The 14,120-nt window shown below is 49.7% G+C and overlaps 6 protein-coding genes across 6 annotated transcripts; 5 read left to right on the top strand and 1 right to left on the bottom strand.

Annotated features, from left to right (window-relative positions):
• Positions 1-156: 156 nt before the first annotated feature.
• FVEG_00887 (hypothetical protein) lies at positions 157-1,101 on the top strand (the record flags this gene model as incomplete). Its single annotated transcript, XM_018887562.1, has 1 exon — positions 157-1,101. One exon carries the CDS (start codon positions 157-159, stop codon positions 1,099-1,101), a length of 945 nt encoding a protein of 314 aa, XP_018743334.1.
• A 517-nt stretch (positions 1,102-1,618) lies between these two features.
• FVEG_00888 (hypothetical protein) lies at positions 1,619-2,735 on the top strand (the record flags this gene model as incomplete). The annotated part of the gene is made up of 3 exons (XM_018887563.1): positions 1,619-1,694; positions 1,747-2,318; positions 2,370-2,735. The coding sequence occupies 3 exons, from the start codon at positions 1,619-1,621 to the stop codon at positions 2,733-2,735; spliced, it is 1,014 nt and encodes a 337-aa protein (XP_018743335.1).
• Positions 2,736-3,196: 461 nt separating this feature from the next.
• FVEG_00889 (dynein intermediate chain, cytosolic) lies at positions 3,197-5,883 on the bottom strand. The gene is made up of 2 exons (XM_018887564.1): positions 5,365-5,883; positions 3,197-5,306 (listed from the first exon to the last, which is right to left on the bottom strand). The coding sequence occupies exons 1-2, from the start codon at positions 5,485-5,487 to the stop codon at positions 3,351-3,353; spliced, it is 2,079 nt and encodes a 692-aa protein (XP_018743336.1). The 5' UTR covers positions 5,488-5,883; the 3' UTR covers positions 3,197-3,350.
• A 135-nt stretch (positions 5,884-6,018) lies between these two features.
• On the top strand, positions 6,019-7,170 carry FVEG_00890 (hypothetical protein). The gene is made up of 3 exons (XM_018887565.1): positions 6,019-6,246; positions 6,383-6,560; positions 6,668-7,170. The coding sequence occupies exons 1-3, from the start codon at positions 6,226-6,228 to the stop codon at positions 6,739-6,741; spliced, it is 273 nt and encodes a 90-aa protein (XP_018743337.1). The 5' UTR covers positions 6,019-6,225; the 3' UTR covers positions 6,742-7,170.
• A 321-nt stretch (positions 7,171-7,491) lies between these two features.
• FVEG_00891 (dolichyl-diphosphooligosaccharide-protein glycosyltransferase) lies at positions 7,492-10,347 on the top strand. The gene is made up of 5 exons (XM_018887566.1): positions 7,492-7,730; positions 7,853-7,876; positions 7,935-8,609; positions 8,661-9,804; positions 9,858-10,347. Exons 1-5 carry the CDS (start codon positions 7,595-7,597, stop codon positions 10,126-10,128), a joined length of 2,250 nt encoding a protein of 749 aa, XP_018743338.1. The 5' UTR covers positions 7,492-7,594; the 3' UTR covers positions 10,129-10,347.
• A 944-nt stretch (positions 10,348-11,291) lies between these two features.
• Positions 11,292-14,101, top strand: FVEG_00892 (hypothetical protein; the record flags this gene model as incomplete). Its single annotated transcript, XM_018887567.1, has 2 exons — positions 11,292-12,767; positions 12,821-14,101. 2 exons carry the CDS (start codon positions 11,292-11,294, stop codon positions 14,099-14,101), a joined length of 2,757 nt encoding a protein of 918 aa, XP_018743339.1.
• Positions 14,102-14,120: the final 19 nt, after the last annotated feature.

Here is a 14,120-nt window from a genome sequence, read left to right as displayed (position 1 = left end):
AGACAACAGGAAACTGACAAGCTGTATGCGTAAATTCTATAAAGAGAGCTCCCCAGGACCTGGTCTCCGAAATCTTGCTCTAGCATATTTCACATCCCACAACTTGCTTCTTCACTTTTCTCCTGTCCCTTGACCACACAACACTCTCCAGCCAACATGGGAATCAAACCCCAGTTCTTTCTGGTCAGACCAGGGGCAGAGCAAATCACGCCCAACGGCCAAGTTCTTTCTCAGCCTGCAACTGCTGTACCCCTTATTCCGGCAGACCTTCTGCCGGAGTGGATCGAAGTCGTCGGCGCCCCTCGAAGTTTGTCCCTAGATGAGACTAGAGACATGGGGAATTTGGGGGTTATTCATGCTGAGCTGGATACTTACAAGCTTCGATTCGCTCCCATTACTAGGGATGGATCTTCGACTAGTGGTGAATCGGACACTTCAGAGGAGCGGGCCACTGAGTTCCGGTCTGGTCCTTGCCCAGTGGGTGCATCATCTCACAACTACTATGAGAAACCAAAACCAACTACAACTACAACTCAGCTTAATTCTCAGAAGTCTCCGCTAAAGCCAGCAAAAGGCCTCTCATCTAGCCGCCACAATCCCTCCAACCAACAGCAGCCAGTCCATCTCAGGCCAACTTCCTTCAAAGAGACACGACAAATTCCAACCAACACTACGGCACCATCATCTCAACTGCCTCTACCCTGTCGACACTGGTGTCACCACGGCGTCTGCAAATGGGGCCGAGACTGTCACTATGAACATGTAATGCCCACAACTGCAGAAGGCCTCGGAGAAGTTGGCCTAACTGGTCACCCTGATTGGTGGCTTCAAGCACAGGGATTGGTGCCTATGCCCCCCCAAGCCCTTCGTGCAGCGGATGCTTCGCATGGTCGACGAACAGCGAGGAAGATGGGGAATATCCTCCGAAGAAAGCAACGAGCCCGAATTCTTGCTAAGCGTCGAGATATGCACTCCGCAAACCTTGAAGAGGAATCCGAAGCTGAGGATGAGTATGAAGATGAAGAAGACTTCGAGGAGGAAGTGGTTAAACCTGAGCCAAAGAGAGGAGGAGAGGAGGGAATATTGATTGACCTTGATTAACGAGAGTGATGACCGCCATATCGATGGTATCAGCACTAGGGACAGCTTGCTGCGTATACTGGGTTCCTCCAGATAACTACCTCCCTGACCTGCTTCGCATCAGATCGGATCAATAGCACTATCCAATATTCTATCTCCATAAGGGACCCCTCGGCAACACACAATTCCGTAAAGAGCAAGCCCCGATCTGTTGGCTTCGGGCTCACTCACAGAGCGTTGCGTTGCGGGATACGAGCTGGACTTAAGTTTAGTCAGATCCATCCTCGGATTTATGTAGCATTTTGGAGCTGCAATCCCGATGAACGGGTGTGGCGAACAACACCGTTATAGGTCAGATGGAGGGTGATTAATCAACCGAGATAGTCGCATAGAACTTTGAATTAAATGCAATCACCCAATCCTTCTGATGTATAAGTACCTTCGCATCTTTCCTCATTGATTGCTGAGTCTCACAGCCCCTCTCTCAACGCGATATCACCCAGTCCACACATATAGTTCTAGCTTGGATTACATACACATGCAAATATCCTCAACACCAAATATGCCCGAAATTCTGGGAAGGCATGTCGGCGCTCTCGGATACGGCCTTATGGGTATGTTTAGTCGTTCGACTCACTTAAAACAACCAGACTGATAACTTTGAAGGCTTCACTTGGCGTCCCAAACCAACTCCTTTAGATCAGGCTCTTGAAGCCATGCATACAGCCTTCGCCAATGGCTGCAATCTCTGGAGCGGCGCTGAATTTTACGGACCTCCAGATTATAACAGCATGACTCTCATCAACGCATACTTCATAAAATTCCCAGAAGATGCTGAAAAAATCACGATCGCCATCAAGGGCACTTACAACCCTGATACGTTTCAACTTGATGGATCTCCCGAGAATGTACGAAGGTCTATTGACAATGTGCTAAATCAACTGGGCGGTGTCAAGAAACTTGATATCTTCGCACCCTCAAGACGAGACCACAAAGTTCCTTTTGAAGAAACCCTCAACGTCATTCAGAAAGAATATGTTGACACCGGCAAAGTTGGTGGCATTGCTCTGTCGGAATGTAGTGCCGAGACTATCGAAGAAGCCATCAAGCATGTCAAGGTCGCTCTCGTTGAGGTCGAATGCAGTCTGTTCAGCCCCGACATCCTCAAGAATGGCGTTGCTGCGGCGTGTGCTAAGCACAATATTCCTATTATGGCCTACGCGCCTATTGGACGTGGCGTGAGTTCGCCCATTCACATCTAAACAACATAGATCTAACAGTCACTACAGATGTTGACAGGTCGCTTTGCCAACAGCTCTCAATTCCAGGACCAGGGCATTGCCAGCGGATTTCCGCGTTTTCAGCCAGAGTCCTTCCAGCACAACCTCAAGCTTGTTGACCAAGTCAAGGCAGTAGCAGAAAGGAAGGGAATCACACCTGCACAGCTTGCCATCAACTGGGTTAGAGGACTAAACAGTCGCAAGGGAATGCCTACCATCATTCCCATCCCTGGCGCAACCACAACAGCTCGAGTCGAGGAGAACGCCCAGTACTTCCCGCTTTTGGAGGAAGAGATGACGACCCTCGAGGATATAACCTATGCATTTGAAGTTTCTGGTGGGCGGTATCCTGAAGGCGCGCCAATGGAGGCCTAACTGTGTGACAAAGTCTGTGGTTGAGTCAGAACACGGTTTTAAGACAGAAACGAGAAACAGTGAGTAGTAAAATTGCTGTTCAGCTGTAAAGTGTCCACGTGTTGCCCAAAACCAAAAGGACATTCGGAATTGCAGAATTCATAAAAATGAATGCCATCATGAAAAATTGAATGAGTGTTTCAAAAGGACCTCGACTTACCATACTGTATCTATGGTCCTATGTAGCACCTAGTTGGAGTGATGGGCTGCTAGAGAGAAGAAAAACTCTTCAGATGACTGCTCATCGTTGCGCAGAGTCTCTCGACTAAAAAGCTGAGATTGCTAAAACAGAGGTTGAGCTTCTGCTCCACGATGAAAGGAAGATATTGTTGATGTGGAGATAGCACGTGACACTGTACTCCTGGGCTGGGTTAAAATACTATGACAGAAGGGGCTAGGTAGTTAGTAACTCGGGATCGTGATGCGTAGAGATCAATACATTAAATTAAATTGTTGGTGAAACGAAAGACAGAAACCAAAGAAGCCTTGGGTATATCAATAAATTCGTCTCTCAGCTACCTCGCAACATAAGAACGCACGCCACTATGCTGCCAATACTTCATCCAATGGAGACCACTAAACTATCAATGCACCACTTGAACCGACTGCCTCCAGTCGGTTCACAAGCTTCTTCACATTCGCCCAGTCCTCGTTTTTGGGGCCATCCTTGCCACCAAGACCACTCGCAACTTCGAATACTGTGAGAGAGCCGTCGATGCCACCGGTCGCAAGACGCTTTCCATCGTTGGGCTCCCATGCAACCTTGTTCAGACTCTTTGAGAGCATAGTTCTGCCATCCTTTCGAGAGCTTGGCGAAATCCTGGACACAGGCTCTTCCGTCTCGACTGCGATGTCCCAAAGCTCCAGCCATCCAGCACCATCGACCAATGCAAATATGTTCGGCTTGACGGGCGACCACTTAGCGTCGTAGACGACGTCTTCACGCACAAAGTCAATTAGAGGCGAGATGGTGCCATCGCCAGAGCCAATTGTAGATGTTGCCGCTGGTGCTCGAACCTTCCAAAGCTTAACACTCCAATCGAGCGACGACGATATGACCAGATCGCCCAGATCCACCGGTCCCCTAGCAGGATGGAAATCCACAGACATGACAGGGGCGGTATGTCCCTTGTAGCTGATTTTCCTATCAACACCAGCCTTGGCACCGGCACGGTCATATCGGTGGCAAGGGAAGATGGTGCCCTCCTCACTGCCAACGAGGAAGAATGTAGGATCTGTAGCTGGGAAAGAAAGGCACGTTGGGCTCACGTCTTCAACAGCCACCTTGGCCTGACTTGGGTTCTTGAGTTCAAGAAGTTCCTGAGGCTGAGCAAAGACGTCCATTGTCCAGCCACAGACTACTCCGTCAGTGGAGCAAGAAATGATATTGTTGGCGTTCTGGGTACCAACAATATCAACAGAGTAGATAGGGTGGGCATGGCCGTAGCCCGTAAGGGGAGTCTTTTGAACCGGAGCCGCCTTTGCTCTCGTGTCCCACAGCAAGACCTGGCCACTATATGAACCACCGATAATCAAGTTATTGTGGTAAGGAGAAAATTTAGCAGTCAAGACATCTGACTGCGCAGTGAAAACGTATTCAGGGCGATCCTGCATGTGCATGTTCCAGACCTGAACCAGCCCGTCAGGTTCATGGGGAGCTGTCGGGTTTTTGGTGTATGACGCGAGGACAAGCTCGCTGAACTTTGGCGAGAAATCAATTCCGCTGATCATGCGCTTCTTGGACCACCGCTCGTCAAAGAACTGGACCACTTCTTTTATCCTGTGTCGCCCCTTACCACCCGTGTTACCACTGTCTTCATCTTCATCATCGTTATCCTGGCCTTGTAAAGCATAGTCTGTGAGAATGTCATATGTCTCCTGATCGAGAGCTCTCTCGATCACCTTTGTCGACTTATCCAGGAAGTCGACGAATTCATCAGAGTGGGCGACAGCGTCCAGCTCTTCAGCGGTAAGATTCCTGGAAGGATAATTCGAAGCCGAGCCGGAAGGAAGCACACCGTCGCTCAGAAACTCCTTTGTCGCTCTCAATTCCTCCTCCACCTCTTCTCTAATCTTCTGTCGGAGTTCCTCTTCTCGATCTCGCTCTCTTCTGCTCAGCCTCTTGCTGGGTGTTGAAGTTACGGCGGGAACATCTTCGGCTTCAGATATGAGAGACTGAGCCCTGGTTCTGGTAGGTGTGGTCCACTCCTCTGTCGTCTGGACACCTTTGCTGTATGAAAAAACCTCCTTTACCGGGGACGGTGGGCATTCGAAAACGGTCAGGAGGGGAGCAGTGCTAAGACTAGGCGGCGGTTGCGCAGGAACTTGAGCGTGACTAGTGGTCGTGACTTCGGAGGGTTCGTTGCTGATTTCGCCGGCGCTGAGGACACTGTTTGGGCGGCTACCACGAGGAGCCGGAGAGCCAGGTCCTCCCGTGACAGTCGAGCCGGGCCTACTATCACCAACGAGACTGTTTATAAGAGTTTCGATCTCACGGCGGTTATCTGCTCTTCCAGGAGTTGGCGATATCAACTATGGTTGAGAAACGTCAACGATGGGCTTAAAGGCGGTAGGGTATCAGGGGACCAACGTCGCTAGAGGTTCCTATGTTGGAGCGGCTTGCTGTTGCTTGGCTTGCCCGAAGCTCTCTCTGGCGCTTGAGCTCAGCAAGCTTCGCCTTCTTCGCTAGGATTTCATCTCGACGTTGTTGCATTGCGGACGTTCCACAGTCGCATTGCGAGACTGAACAATATGTTGACAGCTATGAGACTGGGTTTGGGAGGGTATGAATCGACAACGCGACGAATGATGATAAATAAAGTCTCGCAAAACAAATAGATGACGAGAAAATCGGACGAAATAAAAAGTCGACCTTCGCGACAAAATGGGGTGACTGTATGTACGTTCTTCCTTGCTTGTTTGTAGTGATCAAGTTGTGAAATGCTGCGAGGTATGAGCTTCCATTGTGATGGGGTCCAATTGAATCCATCCATGCGCGAGCGACTCAGGCACTTGCAATCCCCATAACCCCCTGCACAAGCCTGAAGTCTGAATGCTAATAAGGTACTAACCTACTCCGTACTAAGTACCTTACCTAGGTACCTAGGTAAGGTACCTAGTGGATTGAAGGCGGTACGTATCGCTGGCATGGAAATTGATCTGGGAGATGAGGACGAGCACGTGATCTCACTGGCCGGCTCACTGGCTACTGGCTCCAGCTTGTCCGAGCTCCCAGCCGCCAGCGGTTGGCTCTACCTATTTGGCAGCGAATGGAAAAACTGCGACTTTTCCCGACGACTTTTCAATTCTTCACCTCAAGCCGACGCATCTAATCCCCTTGAGCCACTCCGACTGGGTCCATTGACAAGCCATTGTCGACCACCGACTATCGTCAATACCGATCCTTTCGCTCTCCGTCCCGTTCGCCCTTTTTTTGCGACTCTAATTCCCAATGGCTTCGACCGGAGTGAACGTGCGTGTTATCATCCCCGATTCGGCCGCTCGACCGTATCCCAAGCCCGAGCACTCGACTACGTCAGGAAATACGACTATTCGAGCGGCAGAATTGGATAGTTCGTTGACTTGAGGACTAATTGAGCCATTTATAGGTTTTGCGGTGGTCCGCCCTTGGCCTGGGTATCTTTTACGGTTTCACCCACCAGCGAGCGATTACTGCTTCGCAAAAGGCCGAGCATGCGCAGCACGAGTACGAGAAGAAGGAGAAGCTTATCCAGCAAGCCAAGGCCGAGTTTGCTAAGAAGAACAACCCAACATCTGGCGACTCTGGTACGTCAGACTCAGTTTTGCTCTAAAAGCACTCCTGGCAATTGGCCGCGGCATATTGCATATGCGAGACACAACCTGTCGAGACCTCAAACTAACCATACATGCAGTGATCACCGACCCCTCAGACCCCAAGTTTGATCTCGAGAAGCTGCTGTTGAAGGTGCAGAAGGAGAACCCTTAAATATGTAATACCGGCGCGGGGAAACACAACGCAAGATACGGGAAGGGAGAGGATGGAAGCAAAGGGAGGTTTCGGCGAAAAGGTTGACCAACCGTAGGGAAATAGGTCCTGCTGAGGCATAATCCGAGCCTCGAACCAGACTCGGTGTATGATTGAGGATATACATGGCGGCCCTGCATAGATGTTTCCTTAGGTCCCTGTTTAACTCTGTGTACAGGTGTACAATATATCTACTTTAGACGACAAGAAAAACGTCAATGGTTTTGGCTAGGGCTTGTAACACTTGGGCATGCAATGGGAGACTTCGAGCGGGAAAACTAGTAAGTTTATCTCTGCGGGCTTATATTATGATGTGTATCAGGTACGGATGTATGTATGTTTAGTTTTACAGTAAAAAGCAAGGACTACGATAAGCGATTCTGATGCGCAAAGCGGTTTCTGTGACCAGTAGAGTGACATTTAGATGTGATTTAGCAAGCCGTTCACCTATATTGCAGGCTGTCATGGTCAAATTCATCGAAATTGACGTAGAATGACCTGATCACCATAGTTAGGCTGTCTTCTTGATACGCCGGAGCTTGACCGGATAAACTGTGGCTCAGCACCTTACGGGCATAAGAATGAGGTACCTCTTACCTTGCTAAAGGCCCATTTCCATCAAGTGGATGCACGGCCGCGTAAAGGATACGTACCTATGTCGGGGGAGGGTTCCACATTTACCTCCTGTAGCTCCCCGTCTCAGTAGTAAAGCTCCAAGCTGTCCTTCTGGTGGAGTTGAATATCATCTTGGGTTTCGGCTTCTGCAAGTTGCATCAACTCCAGGGTCAAATATCGTCGACAATCGTAACCCATCATGGCGGTAAAGACGGCAAAGACCGAAGACGTCCTCGCCGGAGTGAACGGACAAAACACTAGGACTCTACTAAGAGTCATCATTCTTCTCTTGATCGCTGGCGCAGCTGTGTCCAGTCGCCTTTTTTCTGTGATACGTAAGTGCTTTCTACCCATGATGGGCGAATGCCCTCAATTCCTGCTCTGTCTTTTCTGTCTCCAGAGCACAGAGAATTCTCTTCTATTAGGAATGAATCTTTTGCTAACTCATCTGCCGTAGGCTTCGAAAGTATTATTCACGAATGTCAGTCTTGCTCATACTAACAGATTGCTCCATCATGACGAGCTAACGTTCAAGACAGTCGACCCATGGTTCAACTTCCGCGCGACGAAATACCTCGTCGCCAATGGATTTTACAAGTTTTGGGATTGGTTCGATGACAGGACATGGCATCCTCTTGGGCGGGTAACCGGAGGCACCCTCTATCCTGGTCTGATGGTGACAAGCGGCGTCATCTACCACGCTCTCCGCGCCCTTACGGTCCCAGTCGATATTCGAAACATTTGCGTCCTTCTCGCCCCGGCCTTCTCTGGACTGACAGCTTATGCTGCCTACCTACTTACCAATGAGATGACTACATCTTCTTCCGCTGGTCTTCTTGCCGCAGTTTTCATGGGCATTGCACCTGGTTACATCTCTCGATCCGTGGCCGGTAGCTACGATAACGAGGCCATTGCCATTTTCCTTCTTGTCCTCACATTCTACCTCTGGGTCAAGGCCTTGAAGCTGGGTTCGATGCTGTGGGGTGCTCTTTGCGCACTATCGTACGCATACATGGTTGCATCGTGGGGTGGATATGCTTTCATTACATGTCTACTGCCCGTCCATGCCTTCGTTCTCCTTTGCATGGGCCGTTACAGTGATCGCCTCTATATCAGCTACACGACGTGGTACGCTATCGGTACCATGGCTAGTTTCCAGGTGCCATTCGTCGGCTTCCTTTGTGTCAAGACTAATGAGCACATGCCCGCGCTTGGTGTGTACCCAAACATTCATTGCAACACATGGTACTAACATTATCATTTAGGTGTTTTTGGCCTCCTTCAGGTGATTGCATTCATTGTTTACGTCAAGTCTGTTATCCCTGGACGACAGATCACAACTATCGTAGTTGCCGCTGGTGTAGCGACTTTCTTCGTCGGTCTCGCTGGCCTCATTCTTTTGACCTCATTTGGATACATCGCGCCCTGGGGCGGTCGATTCTATTCATTGTTCGACACCGGTTATGCCAAGATCCACATTCCCATCATTGCTTCAGTCTCTGAGCATCAGCCTACCGCATGGCCCTCATTTTTCTTTGATCTTAACTTCCTCATCTGGCTCTTCCCTGCTGGTGTTTATATGTGTTTCCAGAACCTCGCGGATGAGCATGTCTTCATTGTTGTCTATGCTCTGTTTGCAAGCTACTTTGCTGGTGTTATGGTCCGTCTTATGCTCACACTGACACCTGTTGTGTGTGTTGCCGCTGCCATGGCTGCCTCTCAGCTCCTCGACACATATCTCCGGGTCAATCAGCCTGAGCCAACCCAGGCTGCACAAGGAGAGGCCGTTGATGGATCCAAGAAGGCCAAGGGTGCACTTCGAGCGACCACAAAGCCCGAAGTTGGTGTTTACACTACCTTGTCCAAGATTACGGTTGTTGCTGGCATGGTCATCTACCTGGTCATGTTTGTTACTCACTGCACATGGGTCACCTCCAACGCCTACTCAGCACCTTCTGTTGTCCTGTCCAGTCGGCGCATGGATGGCAGCCCGGTCATCATTGATGACTATCGTGAGGCCTATCAGTGGCTCCGACAGAACACCGGCAAAGACGCCAAGATCATGTCATGGTGGGATTATGGTTATCAGATTGGTGGTATGGCTGACCGACCAACGCTTGTCGACAACAACACCTGGAACAACACCCATATCGCTACTGTTGGAAAGGCCATGAGTTCTCGCGAGGAGGTCAGCTATCCCATCATGCGCCAGCACGAGGTTGACTATGTCCTCGTCGTCTTTGGTGGCGTTCTTGGCTACTCTGGAGATGATATCAACAAGTTTCTCTGGATGGTTCGCATTGCGGAGGGCATTTGGCCTGATGAGGTCAAAGAGCGCAACTTCTTCACCGAACGCGGCGAATACAGAGTTGATGCCGGCGCTACCGAGACTATGAAGAACAGCTTGATGTAAGTAAACTTCCGCACAGCGACTTGTCACCATGCTAACAGGTTGCCTTCAGGTACAAGATGTCTTACCACAACTTTAACAAGACGAACTCACCTGGAAAGATCGTCGATCGAGTGCGTGGTGTTAAGATGCCCGATACAAGCCCCACACTCGATGTACTGGAAGAGGCCTTTACCAGTGAGAATTGGCTCATCCGTATTTACAAGGTCAAGGATCTTGACAACGTTGGCCGTGATCATTTTGAAGCGGGTGCCTTTAGCCGTGGGCAGAAGAAGAAGAAGGCGGTTCAAAAGCGAGGTGCCCGCGTCCTCCGTGTGGATTAGATGGACAAGGAGCTTTTGGTGCTGGAGCCTAAAAGGAAGGGATAAAGGTTCCCGGTTTAGCTCGCATTTAGACAAAATTGAATTCAATATGTATATCAGTGTAATATTTGGTTGGAAAAGAGATTTCTCCATCTCATGTAAGTACCGTCGGAGCAACTCATGCATAATGTTAAGTGTGTTTGCTACCATATGGCATCCAACGTCAATGATCTATCAGCGGCAACAAAGAGTGGCATTAAAGACTTTGGCATGTTTGCTTGATAAAGCTAAGGAAAGAGAAGAGGGGAAATAAGGGAATTGTCGTTTGCCAGCTTGAAAACGACCGAATACAACGGCAAGATTGATTGTCAACGTTGATAACGAAGTTGGTGACTTTGTCGGTATGCCCGAACAGAAATTCGCGCACAAGAGAGGGGGATGTCCTGTCCCATCTTCGTATTTTCTCTTTTCTTTATACTCGATGCCATCATCCTCTTCTCCTTGACAGATATTCGTTATTTCTCTGGTGCTTACGCTGTTGTCTTGACATTTTAGGAACTGCCTCGAAGATAACCGTGCAGGGGCAACAACACCCCTTGCGTCTTGCAGACCTTGAGCAGAAATAACGAGTACCTATCTATGAGAATAATCTTGTAGATCCGAATCATTAGAAGCACCCTTTGTGACGGGAGTTAGTAAGTCCCTTCGTCGGTCGAATATTAGACAAGAACATCAAGCTGAACTTTGCTTTCACTACCTCCTTTTTAGAAATAAGACAAACTCTTGGTTACTATAACCAAAGACTCGTTTAAGAAAGAACCTGCGAGCTTGAGTACTGTCCAACTCATTTCGGTGCCTGGTCTCTAAGCTGCCACTTATAGAAACAAGTGACAGTTCCTGCCAGCTGCCAACGGCCGTCACAACAACCACCTCTATTCACCTTTTCCAGACGCGCCCACAATCTCAAAGCATATTGGAAAACTCGAGTAAACGAAGAAATTTCTGTGCTTATTGTTTGAGGACCTCACGGGAACTATTTTCTTCCTCTACCATAACTGCACACTCTCCTTCTCATTTACCCTCCCACAAACACTCTCTATACCACCACCAAATCGCCATCTGTAGAAGAATACCGAGGACACTGCCTTTCTATCTCCCAGGAGTCTTCTACTGGCTGCAGAATAATGAACATCTTTAACAAAGCTATTCGCCGCCGCCGCAATCGGTCGGATTATGATGTCGACCTATTGAGTGCTACCTTCGGCCTCCCATTTCTGCGTGGTAATGGATCTGGAAATACCAGCGCTCGCCGTATAGCAATCGACTGCGTATCCGAATCTGAATCTGATTCCGAATGCGGCGATGGCAGTGAAGTCGGCTCCGAGGGCGTGTCTTCTTTGTCTTCTGAGGATGATCGAGGAGGGCGTGAGCAACGTGGCTATGATACACCCGAAAGAGTCTCTATGTCCCGCCCACTTCCTCATTCATCTCCTCATCCTTCCAAGAGATCACCCAAGAGAAAGAAACACCACCGTCGACACCTCGCCAAGTCATCACCTCGCTCAAGTACCCGGAAATCATCTCGTCGACGGGGATCTCGCTCGAGTTCTCGAAGATCGACCGCCGAGATCATGAACAGTCAGCAACAGCCTGTTTCTCATGTAACGCCTTCTGCGACATTTCCCCCTCAATTTCCCCTTCCTTTGTCGAAGCAACAGTGTAATATTGTACAATCTTCATCATTTCCTATTCCTTCTTTGAGCCAGCCTCTCAGGGTCCCAGTATGTCAACCTTTCCCTCAGCAACCAGTGTATTATCATCACCAGATCAACTACGTTCCGCACCAACCATCTCCCCTGATGCAAGTTCATCCAGCTCAATATATTGCGCCTATTGCCCAGCCTGCCGCAGCACGAGCTCCTGTCTCAGATCAGGCACCAGCGATCTCCATGCCTCCAGCAGGTTTCAGAAACATCTTGAACTCAGCAGGGGATGGGAGTAACCGCTACCAAAAGCCTGGCAATCAGGGAGACACCAAGGCTTCCGGCCCGTTGACAAACGAAGTGCAACGCCTACAGAAGCATATTGAAGCCAAGATGGCGGATTTGGCCGAGGAGCCCAACAGCAGAATCTTGCGTCGCGACCTCCGCCGCCTTCAAGACAGACTGAACCTTGCCCTCAACAAGGCTATCACAGCGAGCAGAAAGTCTCACGCGAGACAAGTATCGCTCTCCACTTTCAGCAGCTTTTCTCAACCGGCCCCTGATAGTCATAAAACTGCACAAGAAAAAGACTTTCAGCAGAGCCGGAAGCGAGAGCAATGTGGCCAACGAGATGTGAGTCCTCAGCGCATCGAACGCCATCACGTTTGCACGGAGTGTGGAAACACTCGGTCAGCGCTTTACCACAAGAGGTTTCCTGTTGGCCCAGGACCATCCACTAAGATTAATCTCTGCGAAAGCTGCCGAGAGATGGAATACAAACGAGGTGTCATTCGTCAATACCACTTCTGTTCCAATTGTGGAAGCGCGAGGTCCAAGGCATTTCATGCCCAGCACCCAGTCTTTCCGGGAGAGCCAATCTTCACAAACTATTGCGATGCCTGTGTGCTGGAGTTCCACTACAATGGAAGTCTGCCAGACGACTCTGTAATTGGACTGGTATGCCGACCGAATATCTTGAACACCAGATGACAGCTAACATGCAGTAACAGGCCCCCAGACTGAAGGACCACATAGCCAGGCGAGCTGCCATTAAGAAGGAAGATGACATGGATTCTCTGACTGTAAATCGCCATCGGAATCGTAAGAAAGGAGAACGGAATGTCTCCATTGACCAGAACGAGGCCACCGAGTACGAGAAAGTGGCTTCTACAGTCGAGAAGGTCCGTGGAAGGTGTCCTGAACCACGAGAGGCCAGAGGCACTGTCATTTCCCCGGAGTCTTCTTACTGTCCCTTGAGAAATACAGGGTCTTCCGGCCGCCGAGCAGAGCGGAAGTCATCGAGAGAAACCAACACTGATCCTCCTCCTCCCCCTCAGAAGGAAAGCGAAAAGCGTCCTCGGAATTACCAGGCACCATATGTTGAAGACTCGGTTTCGACGGCTCACTCTAAAGGAGATATGCACATTAATAGCCACGAAGGCGAAATGGCTGGCCAGAAGTCTGCGAACAAGGTTTACGAGCCATGGAAAACTCTTCCGCATGACTTTGTCCTCAAGTCCGCAATGGCCAGTGATCGCTCGTCTTCAGACGGCTCCGGAAAAATTCGAAATGCCACAGAAAAAGAACCGTGTCGACAGCGCGGGAAGTCTCTTGACTCTGAACGATCTGACCCGAGCTCCTCCAAGTCATGCGGTAGTAAGACTGTGAGATTCAAGAAGTCTGTTGATGTTCGTACTCCCTTTACTTACGAGGGGAATACTGAGTTCTCGGAGCCTGAGTCTCCCACCAGAATGAGGCTGCCAGGATCTCCTCTCATCTCACGCCAGAAACCATCATATTACAACAGCTATTCTCCTGAAAGAAAGGCCACAGACAAGTACCTTCATCCTCACTATGGCCAAACTTCGAGGAATAGTTCTGTACCCAAGCACGAAAACTTGCGGACACCAGACGACTTTCAGCCAGGAGCACCTTCGAAGGGCTACTCCCAGGGTGCTTTCAGCAAAGATTTTGATAACGGCGCAGACTGGGATTCCTTTCGAAGTCCTGCGTACTCATGCGTAGAGCAGTATGCAGATGACAGCCCCCTGCCTGAACGTCATGAGACAGACGAAGGATTCCAGGCGCCCATCCCCAAGTTTCACGACTACAGCTACCATGATCAGTGTATGGAGTCCACCGCCTCTCTCCCATCCCGTACATCTTCAGGGAGCGTGTTTTCGTCCTTCTTCAAGAAGAAAAAGAACAAGTCATCTTCTGTTCCCCCAGGCGTTCGAGCAGGCTCATACCCACCAAGTCACAACTTTAACGAGACTGCCAGAGACAATTAGGAACGATTTGGCCTCGCAG

Source organism: Fusarium verticillioides, chromosome 1 (assembly GCF_000149555.1).
Source record: "Fusarium verticillioides 7600 chromosome 1, whole genome shotgun sequence".
Taxonomy (NCBI): Eukaryota; Fungi; Ascomycota; class Sordariomycetes; order Hypocreales; family Nectriaceae; genus Fusarium; species Fusarium verticillioides.
This window is presented reverse-complemented; position numbering and strand designations above follow the sequence as displayed.